This window comes from Phyllostomus discolor, chromosome 13, assembly GCF_004126475.2.
Source record: "Phyllostomus discolor isolate MPI-MPIP mPhyDis1 chromosome 13, mPhyDis1.pri.v3, whole genome shotgun sequence".
In the NCBI taxonomy this organism is placed as follows: Eukaryota; Metazoa; Chordata; class Mammalia; order Chiroptera; family Phyllostomidae; genus Phyllostomus; species Phyllostomus discolor.
In genome coordinates, this window is record NC_040915.2 from 54376933 (window position 1) to 54394072 (window position 17140).

The window sequence follows — 17140 nt, forward strand, 5'->3', positions numbered from 1 at the left end:
GGCGGTTTCTTACAAAAATCAACACATCTCTACCCCATGACCCAGCAATTCCACACCTAGATGTTCACCACGAGAAATGAAAACTTATGTCCACTAAAAAGACTCGTACAGGAGTGTTCCCAGGAGCCTTTTCGTGACTGCCCCCCAAGGGACACAGCTCACATGAGCATAAAAGGGAGACTGAAGAGGCTGCTGATGCGCTCAGATGATGGAATGCAGTCCAACAGGGGGAAGGCAGGCACGGCCCATGCTCCCAGCAGGGGTGCGTCTCACACACGCCAGGTGGCACGGCGGACGCCTGCAGAGAGGAATGTCACGTGCATTACTTCACACACGCTGCTCGAGCCCAGGCAGAACTAATCCACGGGGCGGAGAGGCACAGCAGCGGTTGCCCGAGAGAGGGTGGGGGTTAGAAGTCACTGGGTAGGGACATAGGGGAGCTTTCTGGGTGATGTGGACATTTTGGATCTTGATAGGGATTCTGCTGCCAGCTGCATCATCAGTCCAAATGCACCATGTGGCACACTCAGGATCTGTGTATTTCGTCACATGTAAATTCTACCTCAAAAGAAAAAAGAACCACAGGCAAACACTGAACTCTAGTTTACATCAGGAATGATGAAGGAATGGGGGCTGGGGGCTGAGGAAGAGCCCACTAACGTGCGTGACCTGGAAAAGCACGGAAATGAAAACTGGATTCATGAGAAGATAAAGGACGAGCGGAGATGGGACAGAGCAAATGTAACACGAAGTCCACGACGGGACCCAGGAGGTACAGCTGACTCCTGAACAACTCGGGGGTGAGGAGCGCTGGCGCCCCCACACTTGAAGATCTGCATGCGACTCTGGACTCCCCCAAACCTGACTGCTGATGGCCTACTGTGTACTGGAAGCCTCGCCAATAACATAAACTGTCGAGTACCACATATTTCCCATGTTGTGTGTGTTACCGTATATTCTATGTTCTTACAACAGAGTAAGCTAGGGAAAACAAAGTATTATTAAGAAAATCATAAGAAAAATACACTTGCTGTGTTTACTGAGAAAAACTCACACATAAGCAGACCCATGCAGTACAAGCCCATGTTCAAAGGTCGACTGCATGAGTATCCACTGTAAACTTCTCTTGGCTGTTTGGTGTGTTACAAAAAATTCATAATAAAATGTTGGAAATAATACCTACAAAGCTGAATATACTTCCTTACACACCCCTTTTGCTCAGAAATAGTTTAAAATAAGTGTAGGTATGGGAAAATAGCACTTTAGAGCTCATGGTACTACTAGCTGTAAACAAATGGTTTTTATGTTTTTCGTTTTACTTGTTCTTGGAAATCTGACACACATGCACCAATGTCTTAGGGTCACTGACCCAGGAAGTGTGGCAGTGTCGAGAGTACAAAGAAAAAAGATAGGGACTAAAAATTCTATTTGCAGCACAGAATAAAGAGAGTTTCTGCAGGCTGGCTGAAGTCTTCCAAAGGAGAGGAACCAGCCCCGCGCAGGCAGGCTATGCCAGCACCGCTATGGAGCGCTCAGTCACGACGGGCGCCTGCAGGGAGCGGCAGGGGACTGTGGCGGGAGGGGAGGACAGTCCAGGCTCGAGAGCCTGAGAAAGCACTACTTCCTAAACCTCACCATCACGACACCTATCGCCGAGACAAATGACTCGCGGCAGAGGCACTGGTTCTGCCTGTCCCACTTACCCAGAGGTAATCTCCGTCCACCTTGATGGCGAACTTAAGCTTCCGCAGACGGATGAGCGCGGGCGGAGAGCCGGAGATGTCAGCGATGCAGTGGGCCACGCCGGCAATCTGCCCGCAGAGCAACTCCTGCTGGTCCAGCAGGGTCTGGGGAAAGAAGCAAATCCCAGGCAGGGAGCCGACACTGCCGCACTCTGCCATTCCTTGGGGCAGGCAGAGCCTGCAGGCCACAGCTAGCTGGCTGCTGGTTTTTCTGTGGCCCCTGAACTAAGAATGGCCCTTTGAAGGGTTGTCAAAACAACAACAAAGAAGGACACGTGACAAAGACCTTAAGTGAAGCCTGAAACAGTTACTTTGGCTGTTTTTAGACCCAGCTGGTGGGTCCCTGCCCGGGATGACTGAGCTGGCACGGAACACCCACAGTGAGCATGGCAGATGATTCCACAGAACTGTGCTTTTGTTCCCAGGATTACAGGCTATAACATAATTTAACCTGCATGCGTGGGCAGAGGCCTGAGCCTTCCATGCCTATTCAAATCCCCCGCGGAGTGGCAGAGCAGCCCAGGTTAATCCCAGTCAGCCCGCCCGAGGGCAACCACATGAGCACACTCACAGACCCTCTAATCCACGGGAGCATTAACTCCACCGTGGGGCAGCCAGACACTCTGTGATGGACAGAAAATGTATACGTCCCCTGTGAAGAATTCTTGCCTCAAAGAAATGAACTTGAACCTAGCCAAGGCTCCAGAATTCAGGGGTGTCCAACCTGTGGCCCACAGGCTCCATGCATTGCAGGATGGCTGTGAAGGCGGCCCAACACAAAACCGTAAATTTACTTAAAATGTTGTAAGATTTTTTTTGTGATTACGTGTCACAATGTATTTAATGTGTGGCCCAAGACAACTCTTCTTCCAGTGTGGCCCAGAGATGCCAAAATGTTAGACACCCCTGCCTAGATCTTACTGCTGGTTTAAAGGAAATGCAGTGGCTACAAGACATTAAGTGACAGGAAGTGAGAGGAAGTCATCGCCCAATCCAGAGCGTGGGACATGCCCACATTCTGCTGCACAGATGACCTGGTTTCTTCAGTAACGCAGCAGCACAGAGTGGGAAGAAGGGTGGGTGGGTGACGACTGTTACCCAGTTAGAGGCACTTACCACACAAGTAACCAAATGGAATAGTGAACTTGGTTTGGATCCTGATTAGGAAGGAGAGAGAGAAAGGGGAAGGAAGGAAAGAATGAAGGAAGGTAGGCCTAAGAAACATCTAAGATAATAAGGCGAAATCCGAATATAGACACTACCCTATATGATGGTAAGGAATTACTGTTACTTTTGTTAGGTGTGATGTTAAAACAAAAAGTCCTTTCCAGTTAAAGATGTTATTTGATCTGGTGAGACGACACAATGTCCAGGATTTGCTCCAAAATACTCCATTAAAAAAGAAAACAAAAAGGAGGGGAGAGAGGTTAGGTGAGGTCGTATAAACTGAGAAACTGTTGATAACTGTCAAAGCAGGTGACAGGCATGAGGGCTCATGATACTCTCCTCTCTACTTCTATATATGTTTGATAAAAGCTGTTTTTGTTCATGAGCCGACCAAAAATCGGAAGCAATGGCGGCATGGAGAAAGTCATGAAGGCAACAGAGAGCTAAAGAAGATGGAAGTACCGAGCAGCCTGGGAATTTTAAGACCAGAACAACAAGACACAGGACAACTAAGTGTAAGAGAGTAGAAACAGTAATTGCCTGGATTATCCAAAGAAAACTGTCCCAATGAAAGCCACTTTTGAAAAGTCACCACCCGAGGCATAAATGTGTTCTGTGAATTCCCACAAAACCATCACAAGCTGTGTGGCTTACCTGAGAAGGATAGAAATAACAAATGCCAGCTCTTGTCGGGTCCCCTTCTTCCTTTACCTTTGAACCATCGTAAAGGAAAAAGTAGTTCCACCTGGCGAGAGAACAGAGTGGGGCCGTGTCTCCTTTCATCCAGTGACTGGGGCGTCTGAAGGCACAGCTTCCTGTTTCCCAGCCCGCGAAGAGCTCATTACTCTGGGTTTGCAAAGCCAGAGGAGAAAGAACCCAGTGGCTACAAATAGATGAAAACCATTTCCTAAGTGCGGTTGAGCCTAACTAGAAACATGCCTCTCCCCAGCCGTGAAACCATCTGCGTGCAAGACAGACAGCTAAGGGAAGACGAAGTGCCCACAATGACGCCTCCCATTTGAGACACTGCACCTTAACTATGTGCGCACGTGGCTCGGTAACTGTGTTTTAAGGCCCTGATACCAGAGTAAATGAGGAATGTCGCAGATGCACTCCTCACAACCTCGGGCACGCTGATCTCCCGAATCGTCCCCCCTGCCAGGAACTTACGGATTCGTTTAACAGACGTGGCCGAGAGCCTAGTGTGCAAAGGGGCCCCAGCGAAAACAGGGCGACAGTGACCTGCCTGTTTCAGTGCATGACATGAGTCTATCGAGGAAAAACTGGGGCCTTTTCGAGTCCACTGAGAAGCACAGAACCCCTCTCTGCCCATCGACACCTTAGGAGGGCAACTCAAACACAATCCCTCATCAAACTCCTGATCCCCACAGGGATCTCTCTTCTTGGTTTCCGTAATTCTCTGTTCTCCCCTAAAGTCACATAGTCTGCTCTGTAACAGAATAATAATAACCTCTTCGAGATCTCAAGGCAAACTCCACAAAGGCTGGACCTGAATTTTACTTCTGAGCCTCCAAAAGCACACCTATGAGGTTCCAGCCTAAGTAGGGGCCATGCCCACTCTGCTGTCACCTGCGCCCTTCTCCCCCCAGCCCCCCACCACCCCCTCTGGCTCCCACCCTATCTGCTGGTGACGAGCACTAACGCTGTTACTAACACAGTCTGCTTTCCTCACTTTCCCACGTGCGGCTGGCTTCAGGGCAGGTCCAGATCAAAAAGCCTCAAAAACGTTTCATTCTCAACTCAGAAACCCCGCTGCTGGGCCCCGAGCTACCCCTCCCTGGGGTCCTGGGGTAAAAGCTCCCCCACCCACCCAAGCACACACGAGAAGACTCGGGGGCCGTTGTGAACCGATCCATCTGTCTGCCTCCCACACGCACACTGTCAGGCCCCAACCCTGCTCAGTCTATTTAAACCAGGCCTCTCCCTTTCATCTCCTCCGTTCACGTTTGCTGAACCAGATCACAAGAGAGGCGTAACCTGTGTGGGGTTGAGCAGGGAGCGGAGCTGCGGGCGAGCATTGTGTAATACTCTTCAAGGGCCAGACTGAAGACTGGCCGAACCTCTCCTCCTGGGGTCATTCTGCAGCGCAACCATGTCTTGTCTTTCAAAAGTGAAGACTTGAGCCCTGGCTGGCGTAGCTCAGTGGATGGAGCACGGGCTGGGAACCAAAGTGTCCCAGGTTCGATTCCCAGCCAGGGTACATTCCTGGGTTGCAGGCCAGAACCCCCAGCAACCGCACATTGATCCCTCTCTCCCTCTCTCTCTCTCTCTCTCCTTCCCTCCCTTCCCTCTCTAAAAAAATAAATAAATAAAATATTAAAAAAAAAAGTGAAGACTCCAACACCCGTATGATCAGAGCCAGATGCACGATTAGTTTCCCTACAATCTACCAGCACTGCTGGACTCGTTCGAACCCTGCAAGAAACTTGCAAGGTTAGAGCACGTCAGTTTGGGTGAGGAAAGGCTCACAGGTTTGATCCAGCTGCTCTGAAGAAAATGGCTCCCCCCACCTTAATAAAATCAAGACAATCTGGCTGGGGGTTTTCAGTTAACCCAAAACATCTGTCCAGCCGCCAGGCAGGAACCAAACCACAGCAGGCCTCGCTACTCACCATGAGGCTGACTTCGTCTCTGTCGAGGTGGAGGCAGCCATTTACTTTCCAGTCACCCTCATCCTCTTTATTGGGGTTTTCTTCTCTAGCTATGGCTCCTCTCCCCCACAGTGACCGTTTCTCTGGGTCCCCGATCCAGTGCATCCAGACGTGGGAGGCTTACGTGTTTTCAGTCACAGCTGCCGCTTGCTTAGTTTTCATTCCACATGAAAGTGCTACTTCCCTCCTAGCAAGCCTTTCAGTTCCATGAATACCTCCATGCCCCTGAGAACCCTGGGAAAGAATGTAACAAAGCAAGAGAATTCTACCAGAAAAGTCAGATCCACTAATCTTGTTCTGTGGCCGTCAGCTCGCTGGCTCTCCGCAGACAGACCGCCTCAAAAAGCTCGCCAGGAAAGCCCAACAGGGCAGACGCATGCTGAAGCTGGTGGTGTTCCGGGGCGACTTCTAGCTTGCATGGTTCAAAGCCATTCTGAAGATTCTTTTAAAAAAGTTTTGAAGCTTCCTGTTCAAACATCAGTGCCTTAGACCTAAAATAAACACAAGGAATAGATTATCTCAGAAACCCACAAGAGAACATGTGACCCAGCATGGTTAAGCAAATGGCACACTTCAAAAGAGCTTTCTAGAAAGTCAAAAATAGTTTCAAAATAAAAGAGTGGGCAGCAGGACACCCAATCCCTCAGATTCTGGAACGGCGGTGTCTCACAGAAGAACAAATTAAATGACTAGGGTGAAGAAGCTCTGGGTGTCAAGGACAGCTTTACAAAAAAGGCAGTTGCTGCAGTAATAATGGAACTCAGATTATAAGGAACTGTCACCTTGACAGCCCAAAAGTTATCTGAACACACAGAATTCCAGAGCAGGGTAAGTTTCCAAAAGACATAGTGAGAATTTGCCCTGACTGGTGTGGCTCAGGAGGCTGGGCACCATCCCACAAAGTAAAAGGTTGCTGGTTTGATTCCCAGTCACGATGGTTCAAGCCTGGATTGCGGGTTGGGTCCCTGGTTGGGGCGCATCCCAGTTGGGGCACATTCAAGAGGCAACAGATGGATGTTTCCTTTTTCCCTCCCTGCCCCTCTAAAAAGAAATAAGATCTTTTTTTTTAAAAAAAAGACATGGTGAGAACTTACAAAGTGACTTTTGAACCCCTACAAGAAGACAACTCAGACTATCAGGGGATTTCAGAGTCTGAACACATGCACCCTAGTATCATTTACTCTAATCTTTATCTCTTGCACTCTTTCTTCAAAACTGACCTGGACTGTCTGGTGTACTCCCTGAACATAGGCAGTTCATAGTGTGCAATTTATCCTTCCACCAAGCTAAAACTGGCTTCCCAGCAACCGCTGCACAGTAATGGTCTACATAACACTCTCCAGGCAAATGAAACAAGTTCTAATCCTTCCACAAGACAACCTTCTGGTCTCTTCATAACTGTATCCCTATTGTCATTTTCTCCAAGATTAACCTCCCCAGGGACATGGTTTCAAATGCTTGCTTGCCATCTGTCATCCTCCTGGGAGCACAATAGAGATTTTTAAAGCTCCTTTGGTAGAGTGAAGTCCCTAGAGAGGACCCCGCTGAATCTTTGATGGTCTACACAATCTATTTTTTCTCAATTCTCAGTATCTTGGGGAGAGCCTCCACAGGGTCACACTCACGCTATTCTCTGAAGCATATGTGGATGCCTGTGGAGACGTATCTAAGCTCTTGGAACCAAGGACAGCAGCCTGACATCCCCTATCCCTTGTTCCCAGAGGACTGGGCCCCACACTTCGAAATCCACTCTCTTATCTCTGAAAGGTCCAGAAGAGGCCGGTAATGGCGCTGCGGTAAGGCAGGGATTGGGAACTACAGAAGGTTCTGGCAGCCTGGGAAGTGGTAGTAACCACACAGGAAAGTTCAGACTGGCCGGCAATGGCCTGAAGGTGGTGGTGGTCGCGGTGGTGTAGGAAGTGGCCCCTGTGGGTCAGCGGGGCAGAAAAGTCACTAACGACTGCGAAGGGTTAGGAAGCGATCGGTCACCATCCAGGGCACTGGGAAGTGTCTGGCCTCGGTGCCAGGGGGCTGGGAATTGCTGGGCAAAGGCGCAGGGTTCAATCTGGAGCCGGTTAAGGAGCAGAGGCCGCAACGAGGCGCTCTTGCAAGCGGTCCCTCCCCTCAGCGTCCCGGGACTGCCCACCCGCCAGAATAGCCAAGGCAGCCCGAGGACCGGGGTTCGGAGCGTGGGAGGTAGCGGGGCACCAGTGACTTCCCCCAAGTACCTACGCGCGCGGCGGAGAGGCCCAGCGTCACGCGCCACTCGCGCCTCCCGCCCCCTGATGGTTCCGCGGCGCTGGCGCGCGGCGATGACGTAACCGAGAGCGCCGCGCTCCCATGACGTCAGAGGCCAATGGCGGCGGCGGCGCTGGAACCCTGGCAGGCTGTGGCTCCGCGGAGAAGGCGCTCTGCGGCTCGTGGTCCGCGGCCACAGGAAGTGGCGGCGGCCCGGAACCCGGAGGCGGAGCCCGAGCCCGAGGTGGACTGCGGAGTCGTGCTTCGTCGCATCCGGGAGGCCGAGTGAGTGCTGGGTCTGCCCTGCGCCCGAATCTTCACGCCCGTGGGAATCTCTCCGAGCCTCCGTCTCGCCATCTGTAAAGTGGGAGTACGCGCAAACCCATTAGGGGTTATTGTGAGGATTTCACGGAGCTTAAGAGCTTGTTGCCGACTGGATTGTAGTAAGCGCTCAATAAAAGTTTTCATTCCTCCTATTGCAATTACATATGCGTCACGTTTGGGCAAGTTATGTCATCTCTGTGCCTCAGTTTGCTCATCTGTAAGGTGGGCATGCAGAGAGTACCGGTAGCTTGTTTTGAGTATTCAGTGAGTCGGTAGATGTAAACTATTCCGAACAGTGCCTTCACACTGCGTGTCGTAAACGCAGTACCAGTGTTTGCTGTTGATGTCACACCAATATTAGTGGTTAGTGCTAACCCCGGGGAAACAACACAAACACGTAATTATCCTTATTAGTTCATTGAACTGCTAAGTGTCTGGTACTGGCTTGAGCATTCTCCATACCTCATCAATTTTAACACCTCAGCCTCGCTAGGATCCTGTTGGCGAGGAGTTTTAGAGAGAGAGAGACAGCATATGGAGCCAAATATCAAACCCATGTCTTGGCAACCCCAAAACCTGTGCTTCAGAGTGCTCCATTAGTTCCCATCCTTCCATGCCTTGCTCTGTATTTTGGCACTTAGAATAGTGCTTAACACGAAGGAAACACACAATAAATGTTACCTACTTTTGTCATTTTGTATTACTGCCTTTTTTGTTTGTGGTCCTTTAGGGGCTCAATATAAAACAGCTTTCATTAGCACCTTTTCAGATAACAGGTGACGGATCTTCTCAACTGAAAGAAAGTTTACATGCTCCCCTCCCTGGGAATTCAGGTCAGGAGATGGTGGTGACTCAGGTTACCGCTAATCGGAAAGTGGGCTGACCAGCTATTGAGCTGGAGGAAAAAAAGCAGCAGTGACTGTTTCTAGGATCTGAAGATGCCAAAGAGAATGGGGCGCCTAGGGATTTGGAGAACTCTTAAGGCACTTCACATTTATCGAGCTGCTGTTCCTCGTCCTCAACTTTTTTGGTATCCCCCAGGAGCTCCCCACTTCTACCTGCACCCCCAAGTACAGTGCACTCCCCACTGCCCTGAGAGGAGCCTGCGCCTTTACATGCTGCTCTCCTGTGCACAGTCACCAGTTTAGAGTATTCCCTGTATATCCCAGCTCTCCTTCGCCCACTGTGAGGAACACAAGAGCTGATGTTTTTTTCAATTCTGTCTGTTCTCTGAGCCCCCTGAACAGTGGCTTGTGGCTTGTCCATTCATATCCAGCTCTGTTGTGGACTGAGGATATGGAGCAGACCCAGACCTGTCCCCAGGAATCGGGGGCCTCCTCCAGGAAGCCCTCTCTGCTGCACAATCTGAGCCTCAGCAGTATGTGTTCTTGCTTTACACAAGTTCACCTTATCCTCCTGTCACTTGAGGGTGGCTCTGCGTTTGAGGACACTCCATCGCTCTCCCCACATCCAGATTGTGGCCAGGAGGAGGGTCACTGTTAGGACGGTCCTGAGAAGGAAGGGAGATTATCACACCATTTTCTTTTCCAACAGGGCAGACCTGCTCATTTCCGATTTCTGGAGTTTGGCAGTAGGTGAGTACCACCTCACCAAGACCGAGGGTGGTAGGCATGGGAGGAGGGCCTGAATACGGGCAAAGAAAGGAATCCCACCCTCATTTGATGACACCTTGCTTCACGGAGCAGTGTGCGTGCTGGGTTCCAACTCTGACTTGCCGTCACAACTCTGTGTTTGTGCCTCTTCACTAACTCTGACCCTCGGTTTCTTTACCTGTGAAATGGAGGTGATAATACGTACTTTGTAGTGTGATTCTGAGTATTAAATGAGGCCAAGTGCTTAGAACAGTTCTTGCCTGCCACACAGGAGGCGATGGGTGTTAGCTGTCATCCTCACTACTACTGGAATTTATATTGGGTTGGCCAAAGGGTCCGTTATGTTTTTTCCGTAAAATAAAAGACACGTTTTTCATTTTCACCAATAACTTTATCTATTTGGATATTTTGAGTATGGCAGCTATCTCCTGTTATTGGCTACTAGTGAGTAGAAGCCAGAGGTGCTGCTAAACATCTTCCAGTGCATAAGGCAGCCCCACAGCAAAGGATTATTTGGCCAAAATGTCAATAGTACCAAGAAACTTCACAAACCAGTTTTGACATGTTCAGCCAGTCAAGCACCTTCTCTGTATACTGCACAAATCTTTTTTGGGTTTCAGTTGTGTTTTTACCTTTCTTGAAATAATAAAGCATAATATGCTGTAAATGTTGTGTATTGTCTTCCATCTTCAGTATTAAAATGGCTGCACAAAAATTCACCAGTTTTAAGTATTTAAAAAATTTTATTGATTTTAAAGAGAAGGGGAGGGAGAGAGGGACATCAATTTGTTGTTCCACTTAGTTATGCATCCATTAGTTGATGCGTGTACGTGTGCTGACCAGGGGCTGAGCCTGCAACTTTGGCGTAGCAGGACGATGTTCTAACCAACTCAGCTACCTGGCTAGGTGATAAATTGTTGTTTTTTAATGCATGCAAATATGACAGCTGTCACAATATACAATCTAACAAAATTATTTCAAGTGAAGTTAAAGACAGCTAAACACTACTAGAGCCATCCTATGGGCAAAATGATGGACTTCTTAGCCTACCCAGTATTATCCTGCTCTTTGCCCTTGAGATTACAATGTATACTCTTTCCCAGCTATAATCTCTTCCTGAACATAATATTAACACATGGAGTGCATTTACAGTAGTTACAGTTTTTACTGAGGGACATTTAGTTTGTTTCCTTTATTGTTGTTTTAGTTATCATGAGTTTGCAACGAACACCTATGCATAAAGCTCTTACCAAGTTTAGGATGATCTTCTTGGGATATATTCCCAAAGATGAAATTATTTGGTAAAAAAAGCAGTGACCAACTTGATACCATTGTTTAGTTGTTCTCCAAAAAGCTTTTACCAGTTCTTTTACCAGCAAGGACTAAAAGAGCCAGTTTTCCATGCAACCTTTCCTGTAGGGTCTTATTTAAAGGTGTCTTTGCTGCTAAGTGAAAATTGGTATCTTCTTGTGGGGACATACAGCTTTTTTGTTTTGCATACAGATTTGTGCAGCTAAATTCAGTAACAGTATAATAAAAGGAGAAGCAAGAGAAACCACCTCTATATGAGAAGATTTAATGAGAATATTTTCGTTAGACTCCAGAAGCTGCAATCTACCTTTTAAAAAAATTTTTATTGCATTTTTTTGTATTACCATTGAAGCCCTTATGCCCCTCCCCTGCGATCGCCACACTGTGGTCCATGTCCACTAGTCCTTTTTCCTTTTTGCTTCATCCTTCCACCCCCATAGCTATCTTCCTGCTCTCTATCTATGACTGTCTCTATTTTGCTTTTTAATTCAGTTTGTTCATTAGATTCCACATATGAGTGAAATCATATGGTGTAACTTTTTACACATTAAATATTCCTACTCCCACCCTGGCTGGTGTGGCTCAGTGGATTGAGCACTGGCCTGTGAACCAAAGGGTCGCTGGTTCGATTCCCAGTCACAGCACATGCCTGGGTTGTGGGCCAGTTGGGGGCACATGAGAGGCAACCACACATTAATGTTTCTCTCCCTCTCTTTGTCCCTTCCTTCCCCTCTCTCTAAAAATAAATAAAATCTTTTTTTAAAAAAGTCAGAATTTCAGGGCATTTACCAGGGACCTCCTATTAAACTAGAATGAGTTTACGTTAGAAGTTTAGGTAGAAACTGAACCAGTAAATGAGAGCTGTTTCTTCTTGAGACCCTCTCTGAAGCTGGAGGCCACGGGGGCGCAGAGGCCTGGAGGTCAGTCCTTGGTGGACACGGCTGCACGTGGCAGGCGTGTTCGGGAGTGGAGCCAGTAGCCCTTCTCTCTGAGGAGTTGGAACTCTTACCGCCCCACGCCTTTTCTGCCTGCATCTGGGATTTCCCTTGTGGATGACTTGCTTCACAGGGTCGGGCGTGCCCCCTGACTGCATCTGGGGGCCTGCTCTTTCAGAAACCATCAACAGATGTCTTGTGGAACACCTGGAGCAACTGAATGCCCCTGTGGGGGCTCTTTCGGAAGCCACTGGGAAGCTGCACCTCGACTCGCCACCAGGTGAGTCAGATGTGGCCCCCGGCTCCACCCCCAGAGAGACCCCGGTCTCGGGGACCTGCAATTGGAAGTGTGTGTGTTACGGCATTGGGAACTTTGCCACCTGCGTCATAGCTAGAACCCAGCTGACATTTTTGCTTCTCTTCCTGGAAAAGTGCCAGGTACGCTTTTGGACTCTCTTCGCCCTTCCCTGGGCCTTGCACACGGTGTGCACACAGGCATTGGGTTGAAGTAACTCCTTCCCGCCTGCAGATTCCCCGAAGTCACTGCTGGGTGTATGACCCTCTGTTTAGCCAGCTCGAAATTGCGGTTCTCCACACCCTTGGGGTGATTGTCCTCCAGGAGAACGAGGTGAGTGGTCTAGGAAGGGGGCGTGGGGAGGGCTGTGTCACCGCTGGCCAGCTGACCCCACCCTCTAGCCCGTGGGAGCCGGGCCCCTGGGAAACGGCAGCCCGTCCTCTCCGCCACCCGCCGCTCTCCCAGCACCATCACGAGCGGCCAGCCGGTCCCCCACGTCTCGCACTGGTGTGCCTGTCAGAGAAAAGCAAACTACACAGATGGCGTGAGCCAGAACACGTTAGGGTTACACGTTTTCTGATGAGTCTGTGTCCCGAAATGATGCTGAGTTGGTGTTTACTGTTAGTGCTGCATAGTAAAGGGCCCTCAGTCTCGGTGCATCACATGACAGCTTTCTGGTTGGAATTACTGTTCCAAGGGGGGCGATAAAAGGGGTCAGGACATCCTCTCCCTTCGGAACTGTCGCTCCGTCACACCCTCAGCACCTGGCTGTGGGCTGTGGGCTGTGGGCGAAGTCTCTGTCCACCCCTACATCCCCTAAAATAGCTGGAACTCGACATTTCTTGAGGCCTGGAAAAAGAAAAACAATCTCATAAGCAGAGGGCTGACGCCAGTATGGGCCGATGTCTTTGAATCTAGTTGTGTTTTGCTTTGGTGATTATGATCATTTGAGTCCTCCCTGTTCCGAGAAACTGCCATCTCATTGCTTATTATGAAACATGGAAATTAGGCCCAGCTGAGACGAGGGAATTGTTTGCCGACGTTGGCAAGCTGCTAAAACACTGCCATTTAATTCTGATCATCTTTTCTGAGTGAGTGCCTGCTCTGTGCCAGGCAAGGAGCTTCAGGGAGCCCGAGATAAGTGGGAGCCGGCCTGTAAACAAGCAAACGATGAATCAGACAGTGTGGCAGAGCCTCATGCTAGGAACTGAGACTTCCGGGAAGGAGGCCCGTTTTGTTTGAGGGGTGGAGGAAGGCTTCTGGGTGGAGCTGGGATCTGAAGGTGGACTAGGTATTGGCTGCAGGGGCCGGCCTGCATGGAGCTGGCTGCTCAGGAACCACAGCCAGTTTGTTGTTCACAGAAGGGAAGCTGTGAGGACAGTGGAGAGAGGAGAGGCCAGGCCAGACGGCAAACAGAGGACCTCATGTCCTCGCCGAGCAGTGTGGCCGTGGAGCAGCAGGTCTCACGGCCGGGCATCTGCGAAGGGCTCAGCTGTGATAGGGGTCTGGGGAACGTGACACTGGAAACGGGCTTACCAGACCCGGGACATGGGGATGGTGACCATGGCCACCCTGCCTGCCTGTGTGGTCACAGACCCAAGGGGCCCTTCCGCTGACCAGAGCTCTGTGTGTTCGTGGGCCACGCAGCTGCTGAGCGAGCACAAGTTCTTCCCCGCCGTCACGGTCTCCTTTGTGCCCTGTGCAGTTTCCCAGATTTCGTGCGCACCACTCACGTTACTGCTGCGCAGTGGAGTGTGGGGGTTCCCCAGGTCATGCTTCAGTTTGCGTTCCTCTCAGCTCGTTCTCCCCAAGCCGTGTCGCTGTGATTGACATGTAACGTTGTGTGAGTCTAAGGGGTGCAGAGTGACACTTGTGCACTGCACAGTGATAATACTGCGGTAGGTTCGTTAGCGCACCCGTCGGCTCACGGAACTACATTTCCATCGTGTGTGTGTGTGTGTGTGTGTGTGTGGTGCGAGCCCTCCCGCCCCTCACTGTAAGGAGTGCCCACACTCCCGCGCGTGCTCGCCGCAGGAAGGGAAGCGGAGCGTCTGCGGGGCGCCCACCATCTTCTACATGCTGCACTGCGGCACGGCGCTGTACAACAACCTCCTGTGGAGCAACTGGTCGGTGGACGCGCTCTCCAGGGTGGTCATCATCGGGAACAGCTTCAGAGGGCTGGAGGAGAGGTGAGCCAGGCATGTGGAGATGGTGTCCGCCCCCGAGGTGCGCCTGTGGACTGGCCCGCGAGTAGCACGCGCTCCTGCAACTACTCCTTGGAGGTGCCCTTGCACATGATGCTAGGTCCAGGGCTGGAGAAAGGCCAGCCCCAGGTCAGGCTCTAAAGCAAGTTAAAGGGGGCGTTTTACCCATAATTCCTCCCTTCCCTTGTGATAAGCAAGATTTTTTTTTAAATGGGGAAAACTGTTGGATTTCTACCTGTGCCCTTCCTGTCTTGTGATGCCCAGGTGTCTGCTCTGTCACTCCTCCCTGATGAAGTGGCTGCAGTGACCAGGACAGTCACATTTTCCGCAGAACGCCTACGCTACACCCCCAATTTGTGCAGTTCTTACTGCATTTACATTGCCTTGCTTTTGTTTGTCTTAAGTTAGGTAAAATCACTCTCGTACCCCCTAATTGTGCTTTAAAATCTTTTATTTCCAGGTTGTTGACGAGGATTCTGCAGGAAAACTACGCCTATGTAGCGAAGGTATCCACCTGAATGAAGGGGCCGGGCGGAGGAGGGAGCGAGGGGAGCCCTCCCATTTCTCGGTCGCTGGGAGCCGCACCGCCCAGACGCGTGCAGGCAGACACTCGTGGGGGCGAACTGAAGGCAGAGGGGGCTTTGCTGTGATGATGGAGTTCACGCTCTTTCTTCTGTGCTCAGGTCTTAGAGGGACTGGAGGAGCACGCGTTCCCTCAGACTCCGCGGTACATGGACACGTTTAATGACACCTCTGTCCACTGGTTCCCTGTCCGAAAGCTCAGCCAGCTCTCCACGGACACCTGGGCGTTTCGGGAAGAACCAGATTATCGGGGCTGTGAAGACCTTGAAATCATCAGGAACACCACACAAGACCCTCCGGCCACTGACTCGAACTTGCTGTAACATACTTGGTGTCAGCTGGGGCAGAAGCAGCTGCTGCCGGACACTAAAGGGGAGGCCGCCATGGCGGGGCTGCAGAGAACTCTGTCTTCACGGTGGGCCCCTTTGGGAGGGAACAGGAAACCCCTCAGCTTGGCTGTTGTGTGCAGAGGACGGTGCGCTGCGGAGGAACCGGGTAAAACGGCATTACCGTGTTTCCCAGCCCTCCTTGGCGGCCTGGCTGGTGGGAGCACTGGTGAATACAGAAGTCACTCTTTCCAGGGGGTGTAAAGTACTGTTTATTCATAGGCGGGCCCCCCTCGGGTGCGGCGCTCCTGCCACAGCCTACTTGGCCATGTCGATCAGGCTCTGCAGCGAGGTGGGCACCCACGTCTTCTCGCCCTGGACGAACACCACCCCCCGGTCGATGTAGATGACGATGCGGCCGAAGGTGTAGAGCTGCTTCCCCTCGTGCCGCTTCCCGATGACGGGCATGAAGACGATGTTGTGCTCCTCGGCCTTGGTCTCGATGAGGTCCTTAAAGTTCATGGGCACGGAGCTGGCGGCCACGCCGATGCCCCTCTGGGCCATGTTCTCGGCCTCCCGGCGCTCCTGCATGGCCTCATACTGGAAGTCCTTCCTCCGCTCCGTGTGGGTGAGGTAGGCGATGTTCTCCCGTGCTCCGGGCTGCATGTAGGCGCCTGGGAGAGACGGAGGGCAGGGGGTGAGCAGGGGTGTCCCAGCACGCACGGAATCTAGGCTGCAGCTGGGTGCACCTCTCTAAAACCTGTCACTCACCGAAGGGCAGCTGTGCCTCAAGTTCACAAAGCACTAAAACGGATGATCAAGCACCTTGACACCCAGCTGGAACCTTACCACACAGGCCTCTGGGCCTGGACGAACTTAAAGTGCACATGGGGAGCTGAAGCCTAGATGCTGGAGGACAGAGAAGCAGGCCCACGTGCCCAGTGCCAGCTGAGGGTGCAGGCAGGGAGCAGTGCTAGGAGCCTGGGGCTGGGGCGGCTGCAGGAGTGTCTGCAGAGCATGAGAACAGCCCACTGATACCCCCAGAAGGGCCTGGGTAAATAGCAAAAAAGTGTATGTGCTTCATTCTGCACAATATTAAGTAACCTGTGAATTCCAACCCTGTTTCTGTGTAAAAGACTTAGTGGAAAGAAGTGAAGGCTCACGAAACAGAAACTCCAATCACAGCTGCCACTCCTAAGCTGTGTGACCCTGGACAAGCTCTTGGCCCTGTCGACCTCATCCGAGACACGGTCAGAGCAGCCACTTTGAGGGGTGCGCACATGGACACGGAGCGGCCGTGCAGGTGCCCGGGGCCCCTGGTCCAGGCAGCCGCTCACCTGAACTGAGGCGGGTGGGGAGGAGGCATTAAATGAACAGTCTGCTGCCCACTTCTGACACAACGAAGACACCTGTTGAGCGCTATACACAAACAGTACCTCAGTCCCTTTAGGTTTTTAAATAAAACCTAGAAGATGGGTATTGTGATGGTTTTACAGGTAGAGAAAATGGTCTGAGAGGCGTTAAGCAACTACTGAGAGTCTGTGCCCTGACTCCACTGTGAGCTCTTACACTGGAGTAGCACACCCAACGCTGGCCGAGCAGACACGAATAAACCCCAAAAAGCCACACAGCACAGTGGTTACGACGGTGGGCACTGGAGATAGACCCACACAGTGTGACTCCTGCTCAAACCTGTCCCCACTGAGGGAAAGATGCCCTCCCAGTCCCAGG

At 51.1% G+C, this 17140-nt stretch overlaps 3 protein-coding genes across 9 annotated transcripts in view; 1 reads left to right on the top strand and 2 right to left on the bottom strand.

The window, feature by feature from the left end:
- HPS4 (HPS4 biogenesis of lysosomal organelles complex 3 subunit 2) overlaps positions 1-7944 on the bottom strand; it is a 26310-nt gene extending 18366 nt beyond the window's left edge. The window contains exons 1-4 of one of the 3 annotated variants that reach the window (XM_028527961.2): positions 7810-7944; positions 5543-6072; positions 3564-3654; positions 1704-1847 (exon numbers count right to left, since the gene is read on the bottom strand). In XM_028527961.2, the coding sequence (XP_028383762.1) occupies positions 1704-1847; positions 3564-3654; positions 5543-5583 (276 nt within the window). In that variant the 5' untranslated portion in view covers positions 5584-6072; positions 7810-7944. Of the gene's footprint in view, positions 1-1703; positions 1848-3563; positions 3655-5542; positions 6073-7727; positions 7749-7809 lie in introns of those variants that run through there. The other 2 variants (XM_028527962.2, XM_036014954.1) reach the window with 2 other exon arrangements.
- On the top strand, positions 7908-15444 carry SRRD (SRR1 domain containing). Its single transcript, XM_028527555.2, has 7 exons — positions 7908-8104; positions 9698-9738; positions 12181-12440; positions 12532-12630; positions 14332-14486; positions 14962-15007; positions 15185-15444. Exons 1-7 carry the CDS (start codon positions 7938-7940, stop codon positions 15404-15406), a joined length of 990 nt encoding a protein of 329 aa, XP_028383356.1. The 5' UTR covers positions 7908-7937; the 3' UTR covers positions 15407-15444.
- Positions 14935-17140, bottom strand: part of TFIP11 (tuftelin interacting protein 11) — a 16351-nt gene continuing 14145 nt past the window's right edge. For all 5 annotated transcript variants that reach the window (XM_036014950.1, XM_036014951.1, XM_028527554.2 and 2 more), the window contains exon 13: positions 14935-16083. In XM_036014950.1, the coding sequence (XP_035870843.1) occupies positions 15728-16083 (356 nt within the window). In that variant the 3' untranslated portion in view covers positions 14935-15727. The remainder of the gene's footprint in view (positions 16084-17140) is intronic.

Coding starts and splice junctions, on each gene's coding strand:
- SRRD (XM_028527555.2), top strand. CDS start 7,938: ATGGCGGCGGCGGCGCTGGAACCCTGGCAGGCTGTGGCTCCGCGGAGA. Junction 12,631..14,331: donor TTGTCCTCCAGGAGAACGAG/GTGAGTGGTCTA, acceptor TGCTCGCCGCAG/GAAGGGAAGCGGAGCGTCTG. Junction 14,487..14,961: donor TTCAGAGGGCTGGAGGAGAG/GTGAGCCAGGCA, acceptor TTTTATTTCCAG/GTTGTTGACGAGGATTCTGC.